At 36.3% G+C, this 20,173-nt stretch overlaps 1 protein-coding gene across 6 annotated transcripts in view; it reads left to right on the forward strand.

Annotated features, from left to right (window-relative positions):
- Nucleotides 1–20,173, forward strand: part of Tpp2 (tripeptidyl peptidase 2) — a 74,431-nt gene that overhangs the window by 11,349 nt on the left and 42,909 nt on the right. For 3 of the 6 annotated variants that reach the window (XM_029557208.1, XM_029557209.1, XM_029557210.1), the window contains exons 3-11: nt 7,153–7,248; nt 9,180–9,284; nt 9,663–9,734; nt 10,709–10,833; nt 13,839–14,002; nt 16,294–16,448; nt 17,324–17,400; nt 17,912–18,039; nt 18,725–18,824. In XM_029557208.1, coding sequence (XP_029413068.1) covers nt 7,153–7,248; nt 9,180–9,284; nt 9,663–9,734; nt 10,709–10,833; nt 13,839–14,002; nt 16,294–16,448; nt 17,324–17,400; nt 17,912–18,039; nt 18,725–18,824 — 1,022 coding nt within the window. The remainder of the gene's footprint in view (nt 1–7,152; nt 7,249–9,179; nt 9,285–9,662; nt 9,735–10,708; nt 10,834–13,838; nt 14,003–16,293; nt 16,449–17,323; nt 17,401–17,911; nt 18,040–18,724; nt 18,825–20,173) is intronic. The other 3 variants (XR_003847319.1, XM_017794883.2, XM_008855155.3) reach the window with 1 other exon arrangement.

Consider the following 20,173-nt stretch of genomic DNA (forward strand, 5'->3'; position numbering starts at 1 on the left):
TCTTTGCTTTCATTTGCTGTGCACATTTCTCCATAGAGTTGAAATCTGAATTTCCTGCTGGTTCAGATAGGGAGAGTTGCTGGTGGGTAAAATTTGGACAGCATGTAGATTGGTACTCTGAGAGACTACTTGTTCTTCATACAGACTTTCTACCAATCTTCTGAGTTAAAATTCCTTTCTCCATCCATACGTAAAATGTATGTTTTTCAGTTGTCAGGAAAAAAAAAAATTTAGTCACTGGACTTGTGGCTAATTGGATCTCTTTGGTTCTTTGGGATACCATTTTTAGAAAGTAGCACAAGACAGTCTTCAAGTTTCTTTGACTTAGTCTTGTGTTTAAGTAAACGTCTGTTTTCTATGTCTCCTCCTTTTAAATAGCCCTTTCTTTCAGTGTGTCATTTTTTTTTCCCCCAGTTTAAGATCAGATACTAGCTAATACTTTGAACATTTTGGCAATCCATCATCAATAGATAGTAGTCCCAGTCTTCTGTGGTTTGCTAAAGATATTTGTATTGATTTTTTTAAATCATATTTAGCCCCCCCATATCGCCACTCTTACGCTAAGCTGCACCCCAACTTCATGTCCTCTCTCTATATATTTTTTTGCCTTTTTTAAAAGGCCTTTTAAGTCTAATTTATGTTCCCCAAATGCTTTTGGGTGTGGGTCCATCCCTTGGATACTGGTCAACCTACCAGACAGCATACCCTTAAAGGAAACCGATCCTCCCTCTCCCCAAAGCTATTAATTGCCAGTAGATCGTCAGCTAGGGCTAGGGCTTCTTGCCCACCTCTCCCATCTGTTCTAGGTTTTTGTCTGGCTTGGGCTTGCATAGGTGTTGTGCATGCTGTCACAAGTATTGTGGGTTCGCATGTGCAACTACCTTGTGGTGTCCAGGCAACATAATTTTGTTGTACTTATTTACCACCTCTTGGTCTTACAATCTTTCTGCCCCATCTTCAACAATAATCCCTGAGCCTTGGGAGGAGGGAGTGTGATATAGGTGTCTTCATTTAGGGCTGAGCACACCATAGTCTTTTACTCTCTGAATGTTGAGCAGTTGTAGGTCTCTGTGTTAATCACCATCTACTGCCAAAAGAAGCTTCACTGATGAGGGTTGAGAGATGCACTAATCTGTGGGTATAAAATAAATCATTAGGAGTCAGTTAACTCTATGTCTGTTTAGCAGAATAAAAGTAGTAAAATTCACTGTGACCTGTCTAGTCACAGGTCCTTGGCCCTGATAACAGTGCCAGGTATGGACTCTACTTGGTGAAGTGAGTCTTAAATCCAAGCAAAATTTGGTCACTCCCATAACATTCATGTTATTATTGCACTGGTGGGCATATCTTACCAGGCCAATCATTGTAAGTCACAGGGTTCACAGCAGTAAGACAAGTGAAGGAGATAAAGGGATACAAATTGGAAAGGAAGAAGTTCAAGTGTCCTCATTTGTAGATGATATGATTCTGTACATAAGACTCTAAAGACTTCAACAGAAAACTCCTAGAGCTGTTATATATATTCAACAAAGTAGCAGGATACAAACACAAAAATCAGTAGCCTTCTATATATAAACAAGACACATACTAAGAAATCGTGGAAATGATCCCATTCACAATAGCCTCAAAAAACAAAATATCTTGGAAAAACTCTTCCCAAGGAAGTGAAGGACTTACAGAATAAAAACTTTAATAAGACATTGACTGTTAGCTACCCTTTACTGAGGCCTCCTCCCAGATCGCAACCCATTTCAAATTTTATGATAGTCATTTCTTTTCTACAATTTTACCACCTCTGTATGTATATATAAAATATATTATTTAACTTTTGGACTTTTCTGAACTTTACATAACTACCCTCGTTTCTATATCATTCCCTTTTGCTCTTGATAGGTTTGCAAGATTTGAGATTCTTTGAGATTCATAAAACTGGCCTCTACCGTTTGTTGACTGTAACAATGTTTTCAGCTTTACTGCTGAGTAGTGTGCCATGGTTTATATATAGCACATTCTGTCCTTCTCCCAGTTTGCGACTGTCACTAACAGTTGTTTAGAAAGCATTCTATGCACATTTCCTGTGCATGTGTGCAGATGTCTCTAGGATGTACGCCAAAAATAGAATTGGTGAGTCATGGATATACAGCCTTACTAGGTCATATATAATAGCTTTACCATTTGTTTGTTTGCTTGCTTACTTGCTTGTTTGAGACAGAGTGTCATTTAGCTGAGCCTGGCCTTGAACTGTCCTGACTCTCCTGCCTCCATCTTTCAAGTGCTTGGATTCCAAGTGTGTGCTATCACACCATGACTGACAAGCTTTACAACTTCTAGCACTTAGTATTTCACATGTTTTAATGTTTAAAATGATGAGAATCTCAGTGAATAAGATTGTGGGTGTAATTTGCATTTACCTAATGTTATCAGTCGTTTTCTCATAGAATTAGACTTTTGGATTTCTTCTTTGTCAAGTACTATTAAAGTTTGTCTTTTTTTTTTTTTAAATACTACTAAGCTGCCTGTTGCTTCGTCCCTAATTTGTATTTAGTGTTCATTTATATATCTGGATTTCCATTCCACACTTGAATTTTTCAGTTTTCACATATGTCTTAATGAATGAAAGCTATCAAGTGTAGTTGAATTTTGACTTTTTAAAATATTTTATATCATTTTCTTTTTTTATGTGTATGAGTGTTTTGCCTGCATTTATGTAAGTACACACCATGCATGCATTGCCTGTGCAGCAGCCAGAAGAGGTTGTCAGATCCTCTGGAACTGGAGTTATAGATACTTGTTAGCCACCATGTGGGTGCTGGGAATCAAATCCAGGACTTCTGGAAGAACAAGTGTTTTTAACTGCTGAGCCATCTTTCCAGCCATGAATTTTGACTCTTTGATTAGCGTTTTTTTATATTAAATTCCTGATTCTTTGGTTATAAAGATATTCTATATGTCTAGAAATTTATTGCTTTTCTCTTCATATTTGTTCTCGAGAATTTGACTGGAATTGTTTCTATGCTTAGTTGGAAATAAGAGTCCTAGCTCCTTTTTCCCAGTGCACCTATACTATGTATTAATATTCCATGAGTTCCCACTAATTTTTATTTCCTTCCTTTTACTTCACAGTCCTCAAAATGTGGTGACTTTTTAGTGGGTGTGTCCCTGAAGTCCACAGGTGGCATTTGGGTCAAGATGACTATGAATCTGACCCTAAAAACATCAGTGCTCCCCTCAACCCCGCCCGCACGCTCTGTATGTGTGTTTTTCAGCCCAGTTGCAGGGTTCTTGAGCATGGACTCTGTAGATGTAGATGTGTTGCAATGTCCAAAGGTTAGACATGCATTTCCTAGTTCTCTTTGTCCTGTGATTTGTTAGTTCCTCCACTCCTTTGTAATTTCAGTATCATTTTGGAAGGGAAGCAGTTTTTATTTTACTACATTTAGGTTGAAGATCTTTAAAATATCAGTATTTAGAGCCTCAGATACTGAAAAATCTTTTTAAAAAGTAAATCCAGACATACAGAATAGCCTAACTAGATGTACAGTGCATATATGCAGTGACAGCCAGAAGAAATGGTATGTGAGTGGATGGGCATGTGCTGTCAGGCTGACTAGACTGAAATAATTCATGGTGACCCTTGGTTCATTGGGAGAAATGTCCCATTTGTTAGATAACCTCCTTCAGAGTCAGAAGTGAATTGTAATTAGTATTAAAAAGATAATTCACTCCAAAAGCAGAACTGTGAGTTTGAAACCTACCTGAGTTATGTATATAGCAAGACCCTGGTGAGACAGGGGAGGGAGGAGGAGAGTGAAGAGAGGGGAAGAAAGGGAGAGAAGGGGAAAGCTGGAGAGATGGCTCAGTTGATAAAGTGCCTGCCTCCGTTGTGAGCATGTGTGAGCATGAAGACATGAGTTAGAATCCCTAGCATCCATGTAAATCAAAACCCCCAACACTAGGGAGTAGAGACAGAAGGATCTCTGGAACTCATTGGCTAGTTGTCTTAGCTAAATTGATAAGCTCCAGGTTCAGTGAGAGAGACCCTGTGTCAAAAAATAAGGTGGAGAGTGATAAAGGAAGAAGAGACACTCTACATCAACCTTTGGCCTTCATATTTCTGTGAGCAACATGTGATGTACACACACCCACACACATGTATATATACCACACCCATACACACAAGAAAATCATTGTGGTTACAATATTTAGTTTGAACTGTTTCAAAGATTTCAACTTAGCTGGGCACGGTGACACACGTCTTTAATTCGAACACTCAGAAGGCAGAGGCAGGTGCATCTCTGTGAGTTCAAGGCTGGCCTGGTCTGCATAGTAAGTTCCAGTCTAGCTGGGGCTACAGGGAGACCCTGTCCCAAAAAGGCCAAAAATTTGGGGGGGGGGCGGATTTCAATCTAAAATCATGAAAATGTAACACTTGACTTCTTTTAAAAGACCACACATAACTTCAAAAATGTAAACTACTCAAATACGTAAAATAACACTTAACGGTTGCTTAATCCAGAACTTAGGCCAAGTTTAGATAGCATAACTATGATAAGAGTTTTCTTCTCTGAGTTTTCCTGTATAATTTTTATAGCTAGTCTGCTTCTAAGGAAATATGTAGTGATGACTTGAGATGTATGTGATTCCAGAGACCCTGCAGATTTTTTTGTCTCATTTATAATTAAAGTGTCAATTGGATTATTTTTGTTGTGTTTTACATATAGATTAAATAGTTGTGACTAAATATGTCTAATAGCTTTTGCTATTTTCTTTATTGGTTATTCCGTAGTCCTTTGCATTTCAGGACCTTTTGAACACTTTTTACAAAGAAGTCACTAGGCAAGGATTACAAAGCTACATGGGTTGGGATATTTGTGTTGCCTGGTAGTGGCATTGTGTTGCAACACTTTATCATTGTTTTTATTATGCCAAGGACTAGTGCAGGAACACAAAGAACATGTTTTCTAAAGATTGGTAAGTTTTTTTTAATACTTATTTATTTTTTATTTTTTATGTGTATGAGTGTTATTTTAAGTGCACCTGTGTCGTGCTTTTACCCAAGGAGGTCAGAAAAGGGTGTCAGATCCCCTGGAAGTGGAGTTACAGACAGTTGTTAGCCACCATGTGGGCGCTGGGAGTTGAACCTGGGTCTTCTGCAAGAATAGCCAGCGCTCTTAACCGCTGAGCCATCTCTCCAGCCCCCAGATGATAAGTTTTGAATAAAAAGTATTGGCTTATATGCCAACATACTTGAAATTTCACTTTCTCTAGAAATCCATGTGATTCAGAAACTATTTAGTGATACATAGGCCTTTAATGATAATTTTCATATATTTATTTTTGAGAAATTTTTACCCCCAACAAGTTTTCTACTTGGGAAGTAATTGGATAAGGAACTTGAGGATGAGTTGGGTAAAGATACTGCACAAATAAGGATTGTCGAGCCAGCCAGATCGAAGTTGTTCATGATTCAGTCCTTGTATTTTGTGCATAGTTAAAAGCTGTTTTTTACAATTAGGATAAATAAGAATCCATTTTGATATTTCAAACTGGTTGATGCTCAATGCATTTTATTATTCAAAGAATCATAAAGTAGAGGTGTGATCACTGTTAGGTAGAAGATAGACATGAATGGTAGAGCTGGGAGACTGGAGCCCTGCAGTCAAAGTCAGGTTTCTCTTGGCATAGCCTGTCAATCTGTTATACATCCTTTATTCCAGCTCTTATGATGACTCTTAGCTTTAAAAATAACAGGAGTTCTTAACTCTGGAACAGCAGAATGTCTCAACCAAAAAAGAGCCATGAAATTAATCGTGAACCTTGAGCAGTCTCAAAAGGGAGTTAACCAAGAAAACTGCAGATATATCTTGCCTTTTAGTGGTTAAATGTCCTTGAAGCTGCAGATAGGTTGTTCCCACTGTATCAGGCCATTTTCCCACACATGCACTAGTAAAAGGTCTGCATCCTCAGAAGACCTTAGCTGCACTGTATCATTTACATTGTGGTTTTAATTTGGAAGGGAAATGAGGTCACCTTAATCCATAAATATGCCACCCACTTCATAAATATTCATAAGAACTTTATTATATATAACTTAGAACTTTGCTGCTCCTGCACCTTTGGGACAATCCACTCTAATCTCTCCTTGGAGTAAATGCTGTGCTTTGCTAAATAAACTACTTAAACTGTGTCTTTCCATTGAATTTTTTTTCTTTCAAGAAGACATGAATGGGGAGATTCCCTTAACATCAGCACATTCCTTTAATCCCAGCACTCGGGAGGCAGAGGCAGGTGGATCTCTGTGAGTTCGAGGCCAGCCTGGTCTCCATGGTGAATCCAGGACAGCTGGGTCTACAGGGAGACCCTGTCTCAAAAAGACCAAAACAATAAATTAATAATAATAATAGTCATAGAGTTTGTCCTTGTCCATAAGAAGAAATAAATTTATGGGTCCTCTTTTATGCTAAAGTTTAGATTCACAGCCACATTTATCTGGCTTAAAATTTCATAGCCTTTGCACTGAATTTTTTGGTTTCTGTGATGGAACTAGATTCTTTACTATTTTCTTGCTTCATTTGTAAACTGCATAATATATCATTCTATTAAAAGCTTTACATGTTATCTTTAAATACTAAGATAGTTGGAAAGAGTATTATAGATCTTGTATGTACTTAAAATGATTTTATAGTACTTTTTCCATAAGGATTCAGAGAACCCATTTAGTATCTGTGCAATATCTTTGTGACACCATAATGGAGAGTGAAGCCCTTTACTCTAAATAGGAAATTTGAATGTGGCGAAAGCTCTGTAAATTGCTTCCCTTCCCTGCTATTTAGTGGACATAAGTGCAGTGACGAGAGAGATGAGGTGTCAGCAGTATTTAAAAATTGTTAATAATCTTAGTGGTTCAATGAAGTGGTAAATTTTTAAAACTATGAAACATTGTGTAAATGAAAGGAGCGCTGATGAAACCGTCTTATTTTATACGAGGAAAAGGAAGCCATAGTGGTATTAGCATAAAACATTAAAAGCAGTTCTCTTATATATGAGTATGCTTACCCAATGAGAGCCAATAGAGTAGATGTGAAATAATTTTTCTTCCCAGTGGTGTATCATTAGCATTGAGAATACGTCAACAATTTGTTTTTCCTACAGATTCCTGCGAGCTGGACAAATCCTTCAGGAAAATACCATATTGGCATAAAAAATGGCTATGACTTCTATCCAAAGGCTCTCAAGGAAAGGATACAGGTAATGAAGAACGCAGTATCAATTACTTGTGAATATATATGCTTCAGTGGATTTTTACCTGAAGAAAAAAAGCTTTATTTGTTTAGTTTTTGTAAAATCTCATGAGGTCTTATTTGGTGGGACATGGACTTTCAAAGACTCTGTTCAGTGGAATGTTACATACTTAAAATGCTTGTTCTTAATGTTGACTGCATAAACTAACTTAAGGAACATTAAAACTAAACTGAAGCACGGGCTTTTGTGTGTTTGTGTTTTTCTGGTAGCTGTCAGAAACTGATTTTTATTGGGTTTTTGAAGGACTTTTTAAAAGTCCAGACTGCTTTGCTTCTGTTTTTATAATTTCTAAGAAAGTTTGCCCATTTTTCTTTCTTTTTTTTTTTCTTTTTCTTTCTTTTTTTTTTTTTTTTGCTGTTTGTCTAAGCTTTCTTGCTCCCAGTCATCATTCAGTATCATTCAATGTTAATCAGATTTAAAGTCATTGAACTACAGGTGTAAGAAACACAAGCCTGGGTTGGAGAGATGGCTCAGTGGTTAAGAGTACTCACTGCTCTTACAGAGGGATCAAGGTTCATTTCCTAGCATCCACATCAAGTGGCCCACAATACCCTGTAACTCTAGTTCCAATGGATCTGACTCCCTCTTCTGGCCTCTGTGGAGACCCACATGCACATAAATTCATGCAGGTGCATGCGCGTGTGTACACGCACGCGCACACACACACACACACACATGAAGAGAGAGAAAGAATAAAAAATAGCTGTGTGGTTAGGGGCCTGCTTTAAAGAGGTGAAACTTTGTATGATGATGTAAATGCTTGCAGTGTTTAATATTTGCTCTGTCCATTAACAGAGCTGATAGGGGCTAGTGTATCTCACAGTGTCATTTTAGAACATTGCTCTGATACTAGTCATGATGTGAGTCTGGAGTTTCAGATGTTAAAATAGATGTAGTTTGTGAAATTAATGCTGATTAAATGCTGTCATCATAATGTCATCTGAGTCCTTTAGGAATGATGAACCAAAACTTACATTAATGTACACAACTTTGAATACAAACATACAGGTTTTTTTGTTCAGTACATTAAATTTAGTCAATTTTTTTCAGCTTTTGCTTTCCTTCATGTTTTAAAAAAAAAATTCTGTGTCCTACCTACATGTACGTATATAAGTCCACCCATGTAATGCAATGATTGCAGAGGCCAGAAGAATGCATCATATCCCTTGGAAAACAGTTGTTAACCACCATATAGGTACTGGGTACCCTGGGTTCTCTGCAAGAGCAGGCAGTGCACTTAACTACTGAGCAGTCTCTCCAGTCCCAGATTCAGTCAGTTGTTTTGATAAAGAACAAGTTGACATGCAAATCTAGGCCATATAGTTGAAGTAAACCTAGATAGTCCAAGTGGTTAGTTTACTGAAAGGATTCCTTTACCTGGCAGACTTCTGTCAGGAGATATGTGGTGAAGACACTGGAGATTAAGACCATTTTCAGAATCATGGAACACTGTCCAGTGAAAAAGGATGAAGCACCTAGACAAGGATTGAAAGGATTTTCCCTTCCAAATGCAACTGCATTCTTACTATAGCCCTCAATTTGCATTTGCTTCTCTGTGTTTCCTAATATCGTATGGATCCAGGAACAGCTATTGTCTTCCTTTAAATGACTAGGAATTCAGTTTCCTGACATGATGCACTATATTTTGGCGAAGAATAAATGTAAATTGGAGACTACACATATAAAAATTTAAAAAGCATGTTGGTATGGTGATAAATTTGTTCTCTTACAATTCCTTTAGTAATTGACTTTGCTACAAAGGGTTTTTGTAAGCCTTTGAGAATTCTGTAGCATTACAGCTGCTGACAAGATCGTGTATAAGTAACCATCCAGTTTACCTATTTGCCTAGTTGGGAGGTGAATTTTTGTCTTTGCAGAAAGAACGGAAGGAAAAAATTTGGGATCCTATTCACAGAGTGGCCCTTGCAGAAGCCTGCAGAAAACAGGAAGAATTTGATGTTGCCAACAATGGCTCTTCCCAGGTTGGTACTAATCACTTTTATTTACATTCTGCGCAGAATTATATTAGTGTTCTAATAGCAGACTTAGTAGCCTGCTTTTTCACAGGTTTTAGTCTTTTCACAATTTTTTTCTCAGTGGGTGTTGCTGGATAGCTTCAGTTCTAAACTTGACACACCTGGGAAGAGGGAACCTCGGTTGGGAAATTTCCTTTATCGGGTTGGCATGTAGGCATTATCTGTGAGGCATTTTCTTGATTATTGAGTGATGTGGGAGGGTCTAGCATACTGTGGGTGGTGCTATCCCTGGGCTGGTGGTTCTGGGTTATATAATATAGCAGGCTGAGCTTGGGCCAGAGGAGCAAGCCAGTAAGCAGCATTCCTCCATGGTCTGTGCTTCAGCTCCTGCCTCCGGGTTCCTGCCTTGAGTTCCTGTCCTGGCTTCCCTCAGTGATGGATTGTGACCTGGGAGTTGTAAGCTGAAATAAACCCTTTTCTCCCCAAGTTGTTTTTGGTCATGGTGTTTTATCACAGCAAACAGAAATCAGACTAAGACAGTGAGTTAAAGTTACCAGTTCAGACTTTATTACTTGCGCTATGTCAATTTGCATATCTATTTATGAATATTTTAAAGCATAGCCATGAATTATTTCTAACTAGGTGCACATAGAAATTCCTCTGTGACTCTTCCTAGTCATTATTCCCTTCCTCCTCCCCCAAATAGTCATCATCCTGTCTTCTGAATGATTTTTCCTTTTTTGAAGTTTGTAAAATAGAACCATATAGAGCTTCTTTTGCTCAGAATATTAGAAGGTCCATGTCTTGGTTGTTGTAGTTCATTTCTTTATTATAGATTGTTTTATAGGTGACTACAGTTTTATCCATTTACATATTACTACTTGCTTTGTTTTTTTTTTTTTGACTGTTAAGAATGTCAGTTTAAATGTAGTATATAGCTTTTGTAGATCATAAAGTGAGTGTATCCATTTATAGTCCCACAAGAGGTAATATGATTTTTAATCAGTTTATTTCATTTATAAATGAAAATAGCATTTTTTTGTTTATGATGAAAGTAATGTGCTAATTGCAGTAACCTTGGACAACCTAAGCATGTTAATAAGTAGCAAGTGAAAAGTTTTCATAGTGCCACCCCCAGGGAGTCACCACAACTTAGTGTTTGTCCTTGGAATTGTTCTTTTGTTATGAATATATACCTTTTCTTAATTAAAAATGAAATTGTGGACTGAGAGTATAGCTCAGTGGTAGGATACTTGCCCAGCATACATGAGATCCTGGATTCAGTCCTCAGCACTGCAGAAAAAAATTTCTTAACATTTTTTCAAGGTAAAGTGCTTTTACTATTGATCAGCATTATCTTTAGTCATATGTTAATACAACTTTCAGGACCACAAACTGTACTGATTTTAATTTATTTTCTGAAAAATTAGGCCAATAAACTAATCAAGGAGGAGCTTCAAAGTCAAGTGGAATTGCTCAATTCTTTTGAGAAAAAGTATAGTGATCCAGGCCCTGTATATGACTGCTTGGTGTGGCATGATGGTGAGACCTGGAGGTAACTCAAGTGTTTGTAGATCTTCTTCATTAAAAATGTTTTTAAGAATTTTAAGCCCCCAGAGCCTATACAGCTTATGTAACAATATCATTCAGCAAAACTATCTGAGAGGCAAATCAACTTTTGAGCCTTTTGAACTTGGGTGTTTTTCACACTAAACATGGCCTTTTCTGTTTGTTTTTTTTAACTTGTTTTATTAACCACGTGTTGGTAGATTAATCACTGGGGTGTGTGGAAATGCTTGTCATTAAAGCTGGACAATTCAGAAAGTAACTACAAGTCACAAGTCAGTGTCGCAGAGTATTTACCAGAAACACATTAGAAAAAAGGAGGAAATTGGGCACAGATGTTTTAAGTAGAATATCTAAGTTGACCTTGCCAGTTCAACACAGTAATTGGGAGTTCAGTCCTGGACTGGCCATAATGGGGTGTGTGTGTGTGTATATATATATGAGAAATCCCAGTGTTTGGTAACTGAGGTGAGAGGATTGACACAAGTTCAAGGCCAGCATGAGCTGTATACTGAGTACCAGTCAAGTTGAGGGTACGTAGCAAGACTGTCTCAAAACACCAAAAGGAAAAAAAAAGAAAAACTCAGTCTTGTATATTGAGATCCTAGCCCCACAACCTTGAAGACAGTATTTAAACTTCTCTAAGCCTGTTTAGGAAACAGGCTTATTTGTGTCTGTTGTGACAATACTAATATTTTAACAGTGCTTTGTGAAAATAAAATTTGATGTCTCCAAACTTAGTAAGCACTCAGTAAATGCTTTTATAACTAATAATGTTATTTGCAGTGAATTAGCCATCATGTCCATTGTTCATTTCCTTTCTTAGCGCCTTGTACACTATAGATTTTTCTTGGAGTTACTTAGTGTGTCTTGAGTACCTGTATATAGAAACAAGTTCTGAATACAGATATTTAGTCATGTGTGTGCACCAGTTTCATTGCAAATAATATATTCATAGTTTTTTGTGTGTATAGGTGTGTGTGTTAGTTTGAAAGTATGCAGTCATATAAACAGATTGAAATGTTTTTTTCTAAAAGTTTTGATCACCATAGTTTTTTTTATTTTTATATGTATGAGTGTTTTTCCTCCATGTATTGAATATACTACATGTGTGCAATGCCTGTGGAGGCAGAAGAGGGAATTGGAGTTACAGATTGCTTATTAGCCACCATATGGGTGTTAGGAACTGAACCTAGTCCTCTTCAAGAGTAACCAGTGCTTTTAACCTCTGAGCCATCTCTCCAGCCCCTGATCATAGTGTTTGTAATAAGTTGTTCAAATGTGTAGTATATCTTATAAAATCTACCACTTGGTGTAACATGATAGTAAGTGAAATTGGTAAGCCCTGGGTGAATTCTCTGGAAAGGGGAAGGCAACATTAAATATGAGGAAGACTGTAGACACAAAATTCCATGTACTTGGGCCTGTGGGATGGTTCAGTGGGTAAAGGTTCTTGCCACCAAGCCTGACAACCTGAGTTTGATCCCTGGAATCGTACTGCTGGAAGGAGAGTACCAACTCCCACAAGTTCTCTGACTTTCACAAGTGTGCTATGACACATGTGTACATACACACCAAAAAAAAAAGGGCAGGGGGAGCTACATGTACTGCACAAGAACTTAAATACTAATTATTAGCAGAAACTGGGCAGTGAGACAGCAAGTGGTTTCCTATAAATGTCAGGAGAGGGAGATTGCATATGTCTTTAATACCAGTGCTTGGGAGACTGAGGCTGGAAGATTTGAATTTGAGGCCAGCCTGGGCTATAAGGAGAACCTGTCTTAAAAACAACATCCAATACTACCACCACAAAAACAAAAAACAAAAAAACAGGGATATCATGTTTGTTATAGATTCTGAAATCACAGCATGTTACTTTGTTCTTAGGAATAAGAATTTAGAATCAAGATGTCCATGGCACCACTGTGTTTCCAGAAGGTTTCCCCAATCTTTAGAGCAATTTAAAAAGTAAATCGCTAGCAGCAGTTTATTGATGACTCTTCTAAAACATTTTTGTTTAGAATATTGTTTTGGAAAAAAAGATACAAAAGAATTATGTTTCATGTGCTGTTATAAATAATTAACTGTTTGTTCCCTGGATGATACAGTATATCTTTTAGAACTTTGTACTTGGATTAAAACTTTTTATAGCAGAATCTTGAAGACCCAAAGTTCCTAAGTCAAATTTAGGTATTTTCTGCAAATATTTATTTCACTTCTCATTTCAGAAATAGCAACCATTTCTCAGGGGAGATAAAACATAATGCTGGTAGCCAGTAAGATGGCTCAGTGGTTAAAGGTGCTTGTCACAAGCCTGTCATCTTAATTTTGATCTCTATAGCTCATATAGTGGGAGAAAATCAAGTCCTGCGAATTATCCTCTAACTCCATTCATGTGCACATACAAACATACATGTGATGTATAGTCCATTTGTGATTTTGTGATTGGATTTACTTAATCAGACTATTTTCTAAAGTGCTTAAAATAGTATCTTTTTAAACTAAAAAAGTAATAAAATGAATACATAGTAGACAGGAAGAGAACCATAAAATTAGATGGAAAATGCTTTAAGAAAAACAAATGCCTAAAGCTGTCATTAGACTAAAGTTCACTATAGTCGTCTGGTTTCTGGAAGTGTCCAGAGGCTGTTGGATTCACAAAGCCAGCACTAAAAGCAGCAGCAGGAAGTAAGGTCTAGCCTTTGTGTCTAGACCATCCTAAACTATTGTAACACTCCAGCCCAAGCTTCAGTTTTAATTTCCCAGGTAGCCAGTTGTTGGCTGGGACCAACAGTATCCTTATGCATCCACTAGCTGTTGAGGTCCCTCTGACCTAAGTCTTACTACTAACTCTGAAACAGAGGAATCTAGTGACTGGATTTGAGTAGTAGAGAAAGCAGGGCAGTAAGGAGATAAACTGAGAAACTGTGTGATATAGCTCTAGAATTTTTTTAAATTGCTGAATTCTAATACCTGTTTTTTCCTTCCAAACAGAGCCTGTGTTGATTCTAATGAAAATGGGGACTTGAGTAAATCTACTGTTCTGAGGAACTACAAAGAGGCCCAAGAATATGGCTCTTTTGGCACAGCTGAAATGTTGAATTACTCTGTTAATATTTATGATGATGGAAACCTACTCTCCATTGTGACTAGTGGAGGTATTCTATTTCAGATTTACTAATGTGAGAGTCATGAAGTGACTGAATGATAAATTCTTATAGCCCAAAATAACACTCTAGTGAATTCAGTTTGGACATACCAACTGAAGGACCAGTTGCTTTTGAAAGTTATAACTGTGTAAGGACTAGCCCATCGATACAAGCAAAATCTTAACTTCAGAAAATCCTTAACAAAATATGAAGTGGTTTTACTTCCAAATAGTAACTCTTCAGAAATTCACCCAGTTCTTGTAATTAGGTTAAAAGATGCTCACTAAATAAAGCATTTGGCCAATTTCAAAAATAAATGTTGGATGCTAACAAAGATAGATTTTAAATGTTTGTGTTATAATATGAAATACTACCTAATCAAAAATAACAAATCTATGTATAAATGTCAAATATATAAGTTATCTATTATAAAACATTTGTACAAAATGTAGGAGCATACTGAATTGTATTATGCATTACATATAGGCACATGTTTCTATGATGAGAATATAAAAAACATGGAAATTCAGTGGTGGTAACAGGGTGGGAGGTGGGGTAGAATAGAGTTAGTTTTAGCTTTTTCATCCCTTCCCTTCATGTTTATTGAGGTATAAATACATAGCATAGTTAGGTAAGTTTTGGTACATATGTGCACCTGAGAGACTGTCACCTAGTTTATGTACATACCTGTCTCTTCCAAATATTTGTTGTCTTCCTTTGTGGCCTAATCTGTCTGCCCACTCTCTGCGTTCTCTCACTTTGGATGAGTTTGCATTTTCTTGAATTCAGAATAAATAGAATGAATAATCAGGTTTTCTTGACTGTGTGCTTTAATCCATGCTGCAATGTATTTCACCATAATGTGTACGCTACTGTTAGTTTAGTTAAGCTAGCATACAAAATAATGGACCTCATTATGACTTGTTTATACATGTTTATCATCTTTTTTTCACATTCTATCCCCATTACCATCTCTTGAGCCCCCATCTCCCTGGTGCCCTTCCTCGTCAACAAATGTCCCTCCTGCATTTTTTTTTCTTTTATTGTGTGTGGCTATTTAGATACCAGTTACAAAAATGTAGACTATATCCATTCACCTCTTGGACATTGTTTTAACATTTGTATATAACCCTCCACTTGAAAATAGGTTTTTGTTTTGTTATTTTAATTTGGGGCCTGTATCTAACAGAATTGGTTGTATATGGTAAATATATATTGAACTTTTGGAAAACCTCAAGCTGCTTTTCTTCTGGGCTTTCAGCAGAAATGTATGAAAGCTCCAGGTATTCTTCCAGCCACCATGGGGTGTGGCCATTCTTCTTTACTATAGCCATTCTGACGTGTGATAACGACAAGGTATATTTTGGGAGGAAAATTAGATCAAACTTCTACTTTCCTATTTTTATTAGACTAAAGAAGGGAACATTGGGAGCATACTTTTCTTGCATGACTGCAGTTGACTTAGAGGCAAAGGGTCAGGTGCCTCTTTCTACTCTTCATGAGAGCCCAGTGTTACTTGTTATTTATCATTGTGCTTATATTGTTGTTATAGATATGTTTGGATCCCATGTTTATTGATAAAACTATTCTGGATTTGGTTTTTTTTTTTTAACTTTGCGTTGGAAATGAAATTTAGTCAAATATTAAATGAAGTAAAATCTGAAATGCCAGAAGAGCTTTTAGAGATTTGGGGTTTCTTTTGTTTCTAACCAATGAAAGGTACAGGAGAATTTTGTTTTCAGGTGCTACTACAAATAATTAAACAAAAACCAAAAACAAATTTGAGTATTTTGACTTTTTTGTTTTATTTTAAACAGTAATGGGATATTTCTCAGTACTTGTCATATGGACATCTCTGTGAAATATTTTTTCTTAAGCTTTACCCATTTTTTTTTTTTTGGTGGTCAGAGTGTCTCCTTACCCCTCACTTATGCTGTTGGATTTGAAAGATTATGTTCTGTGGATAATAGGCTATTTGTCAGTTATATGTATTGTAAAAATACTGGCTTTCTCTGTAGCTTACATTTTTTACTTTCTGTGAGCATAGTAAATCCAGGATAGGTGGAGACTATATGTAACTGGTTTATTTTCTGGGAATTGTGAGAATAGATAATAAATATATATATTATTTATATATCCATTTATAGGGATAAATATATTATATATAATATAAATATTATATTGTGTATATATATATCAGGATACATTTTTACTATTTTAATCATATACAGGTTGGAATGGTTAAAATTTTCATATATGACATTTTTTCAATGTCTCTCACACACCATTTCTGCTTGTAGGAGCTCATGGAACCCATGTAGCAAGTATAGCTGCTGGGCATTTTCCAGAAGAGCCTGAAAGGAATGGAGTCGCTCCTGGTGCTCAAATTCTCTCCATTAAGATTGGCGATACAAGGCTAAGTACCATGGAAACAGGCACAGGCCTCATCAGAGCTGTGAGTGTTTTGGGCTTATTGATATAAATTAGTAATTGAGGCTCTTGGGTACTTATATAAACCCAAGACTATACAGTATTCCTGGCTTATCAAGAATTCATTAAACAGTATTTGATATATAGAGCATGGTTTTGAAAGCAAATTAATGATTAATTCTTAAAGTTATTTTGTTAAATTAGAAATTACCAGGAAAAAGTTTCTTCACTGCAAATCTCTGTGGGAAAAAAAAAAAATGTGTATTCATTGTTTGCAGTAGGTCTTCTGGCAAGCAATTCAAGCTCTTTTAAAAAAAAAAAAAAACTGGCAGCTTGCTTCATCAACCTAAAAGAAATTTAAAACCTCACCTAAATTTAATATCTACACTTCATTTTGTCATGTAACTGAAGTGATTTTAGAGTAAGAACCATTGTATTTCCTCTGCCCCTATTCTACTCTGATCTTCATTCTAGAAATAATCCTTTTTTTGTTTTTAATTTATTTTTTATGTGTATGAGTGTTATGCCTACATGTGTGTAAATGCACCTGTGTCATGCAATGCATGTGGAGGTCAGAAGAGGGTGTCAGAGTCCCTGGAACTGGAATTGCAGATGGTTGTTAGCTACCATGTGGTTGCTGGGATTCAAACTTGGATCTTCTTCAAGAACAGCCAGTGCTCTTAACTGCTGAGCCATCTCTCTAGCCCCATAATAATTTTGTTTTTAATTGACCATTTATTGTTTCTTTTCCCACCCTTCTGTTTTTAGTCACCACATGACTAGAAATAACATAAATTAGAATATGATTAGTCTGCACACTGTAGGATTATAAACCATATTTATTAGCTAATGTGTTTCTACAAATTGCTGCCTAAATTAGATTCCTAATCTTTTTCATAGATGATAGAAGTTATAAATCATAAGTGTGATCTTGTCAACTACAGCTATGGAGAAGCAACTCACTGGCCAAATTCTGGGTAAGTATTCTGTTATGTCATAGAACTTAAGCTAGTAAACAGCATCAAATGTTTAAGTAAATGAATTGATGATCACAGTAGAAAAACGACCATCATAGGTAGACGATAATTCTGTGTCTCAAAGTCTCAGACCCCCCCCTACTCCATGTCATCTTTGGTGTCAGAGCTAATCACTACACCATTCTTGACCATTCCACATATTCCTGGCTGGGGTAGCTCAACTAGTGTATGTTACTTGGAATGCCATCATGTTCCACCAAGAGCAGACCTGCCAACATTTATGTAGTTGTGTATATTTAAATGAGTTTTTGGTGCTGTTTACATTTTGGGAATAGGGGTCTTGCATTTATAGTCTGAGAAATTTCACTCCATGATTCTAGTATACACCTATTATTTATTACTGTTTTAGTTATATAGTTTGGATTATATTGTAATTAGTTTAGGTATAAATAAAATGTGGGACAGTTGTATTTATTCAATCATCAATTAAAGGAATTCTTTCTTTTTTCAGGAGAATTTGTGAAGTAATCAATGAAGCAGTATGGAAACATAATATAATTTATGTTTCAAGTGCTGGAAATAATGGTCCATGCCTTTCTACAGTTGGTTGTCCAGGTGGTACTACATCAAGTGTGATAGGTTAGTTTACCATGTCAGAAATAGATTTCTTTAAATATAAGTAAAACCAGGAGACTGAGGCAGGAAGACCACAAGTTTGAAGTCAGCCTGAGATAATAGTGAAACTCTGTCTCCAAAAAGTGAAATAAATAAAATGAACAGGTCATAGTTTAGTCAGGTAAACTGCATGTCTCCTCCACATAAAACACTGGCGACCCAGGCATGTTCAAACTTTTGACATTGTGCCAGGATATTGTCATCTACAAAGTTCACATCATCAGGTTACAAAACAAAGAAAAAACAGCCTACTATTTTAAATAAGTTTGTAGTTTTGTGTACTATATGTGGCCTGTGGATTGGATATACCTTCATATAGACCTTAAATGTGTTTCCAGGAAAGTCTAGCATAGAACTGTTATCTAGAACTTATTATAATTTAAAGAAGACTAGAAAAGTGGTTTAGTAGAAACACGCACTTACTTTTTGGCACATTATTTAATGTACATAATCCTGCAAGTTATTTTTTATATACAAAATCTATGTACTTAGTAGAATATAAATGTACCTTTGTTTTCTTATTCAATGTTCTTGCTTCTCCATTTTACGTGAGAGTGAGCTAGTGTAATTAAGCAGTTTGCCGATGTGCACAATGGATTTCACCGGGAAAGTTACAATTTATTTTGTTAATGGTGAAATCATCCCACAGGTGTTGGTGCTTATGTTTCTCCTGATATGATGGTTGCAGAGTATTCACTGAGAGAGAAATTACCTGCGAATCAGTATACATGGTCTTCTAGAGGCCCAAGGTAAGTTTAAGTAGTTTTTGGAACTAATTCATCTATTTGGTTGAACTTTACGCTGTTGTGAGAGGCAGGATTTTAGATAGTAAGTAGTGATGGTCTTGTTTTAAGTAAGTTTGATATTTGAACTTTCATGAAACAAAACTTTTATAAAGCATCACAGTAAATGGAGCTTATATTCATTTTGAAGTTAAAACCTACTGGGAACATTTTAGCTGAAACCTATAAGTAAGCAAATTCTGATTGACAAGTGATGTTCATCTGCTTTGATTCTCTAATACCTTCTGAACTATATTTGTCTAGTTCCAGGAGTTATTCTTCTTTCTTAAGAGACATTACGTCCTAATTCTTACAATACCTCATTGTGACATCAATGAGTTCAGGCACCCGGTGAAAAATAAACCCTATTTTTAATTCATCCCTTTACCACTTTGGAGATGATTTAGACGAATAGACTGGTTCAGTGCCTTTCTTGGTATCTGCAATAGAGAAGACATAAATAAGCAATTTGTGATATGAGCTTACAGTGCCATTGTAGGATGATGGGACTATAGAAGTGGGAGCAGTCACTTGAATGCTTCCTAGAGGAGAAGGTATCAGTCAGCCTTGAAGGATTGAAGATGTGGAGAGACAGAAAAGGGAGGTCTGTATGGCAGGAATAGCTTGAATTCAAAGACAAGCAGATTTTAATGTGAACCTAATTTAGTGGGTTTTCCCTTATGTATCAGAAAGCTTTGTCATGTACTATCATCATATGCTACCTTTGTCTATCCAACTGATATCACCAAACGAGAGTGGCTAGGGATAAGAGTCAAATTCCACAAAGGTTTATGAGTTTGTGTTCAGTTAATATACAAATTATTAAATTTGTTACTTCTAAAGCTGATTTTTAAATTTCAAGTTTTATGTTATACTTAAGATACAAGTATTAGAAATGTCAATTTAAGTCAGTCTTTGCTAATGTTCTTTGTTGTAGAACATTTAACAAATTTCCTTGGGTGATTGTGGTATATTTATTGCAGTGGTGGGAATATGTATGTTTAGCATACATGAAGCCTTGAATTCAATCTCCAGCACCAAAACAAAATGAAATTAAAATAATACATGAAGAATTATTTCAAGAAAACACAAAAAAATACTTAAAAAATTAAAAAGGAAGTTTGGGTTGAGCTGTTGTTAGTTCACACAACAGTTGATCTAAAAGTTGAATGTGTTTGTATTTACTATATATGACACATGAAATACTGTTTTAGATATTTGGTTTGATTATAATGGTATAAAAATGCAAAATATTTCCGGGTGTGGTGGCACTGCCTTTAGCCTTTAGTCCCAGCACTCAGGAAGCAGAGGCAGGC

This window comes from Nannospalax galili, unplaced genomic scaffold (genome assembly GCF_000622305.1).
Source record: "Nannospalax galili isolate Female #2095 unplaced genomic scaffold, S.galili_v1.0 scaffold287, whole genome shotgun sequence".
NCBI classification, from domain to species: Eukaryota; Metazoa; Chordata; class Mammalia; order Rodentia; family Spalacidae; genus Nannospalax; species Nannospalax galili.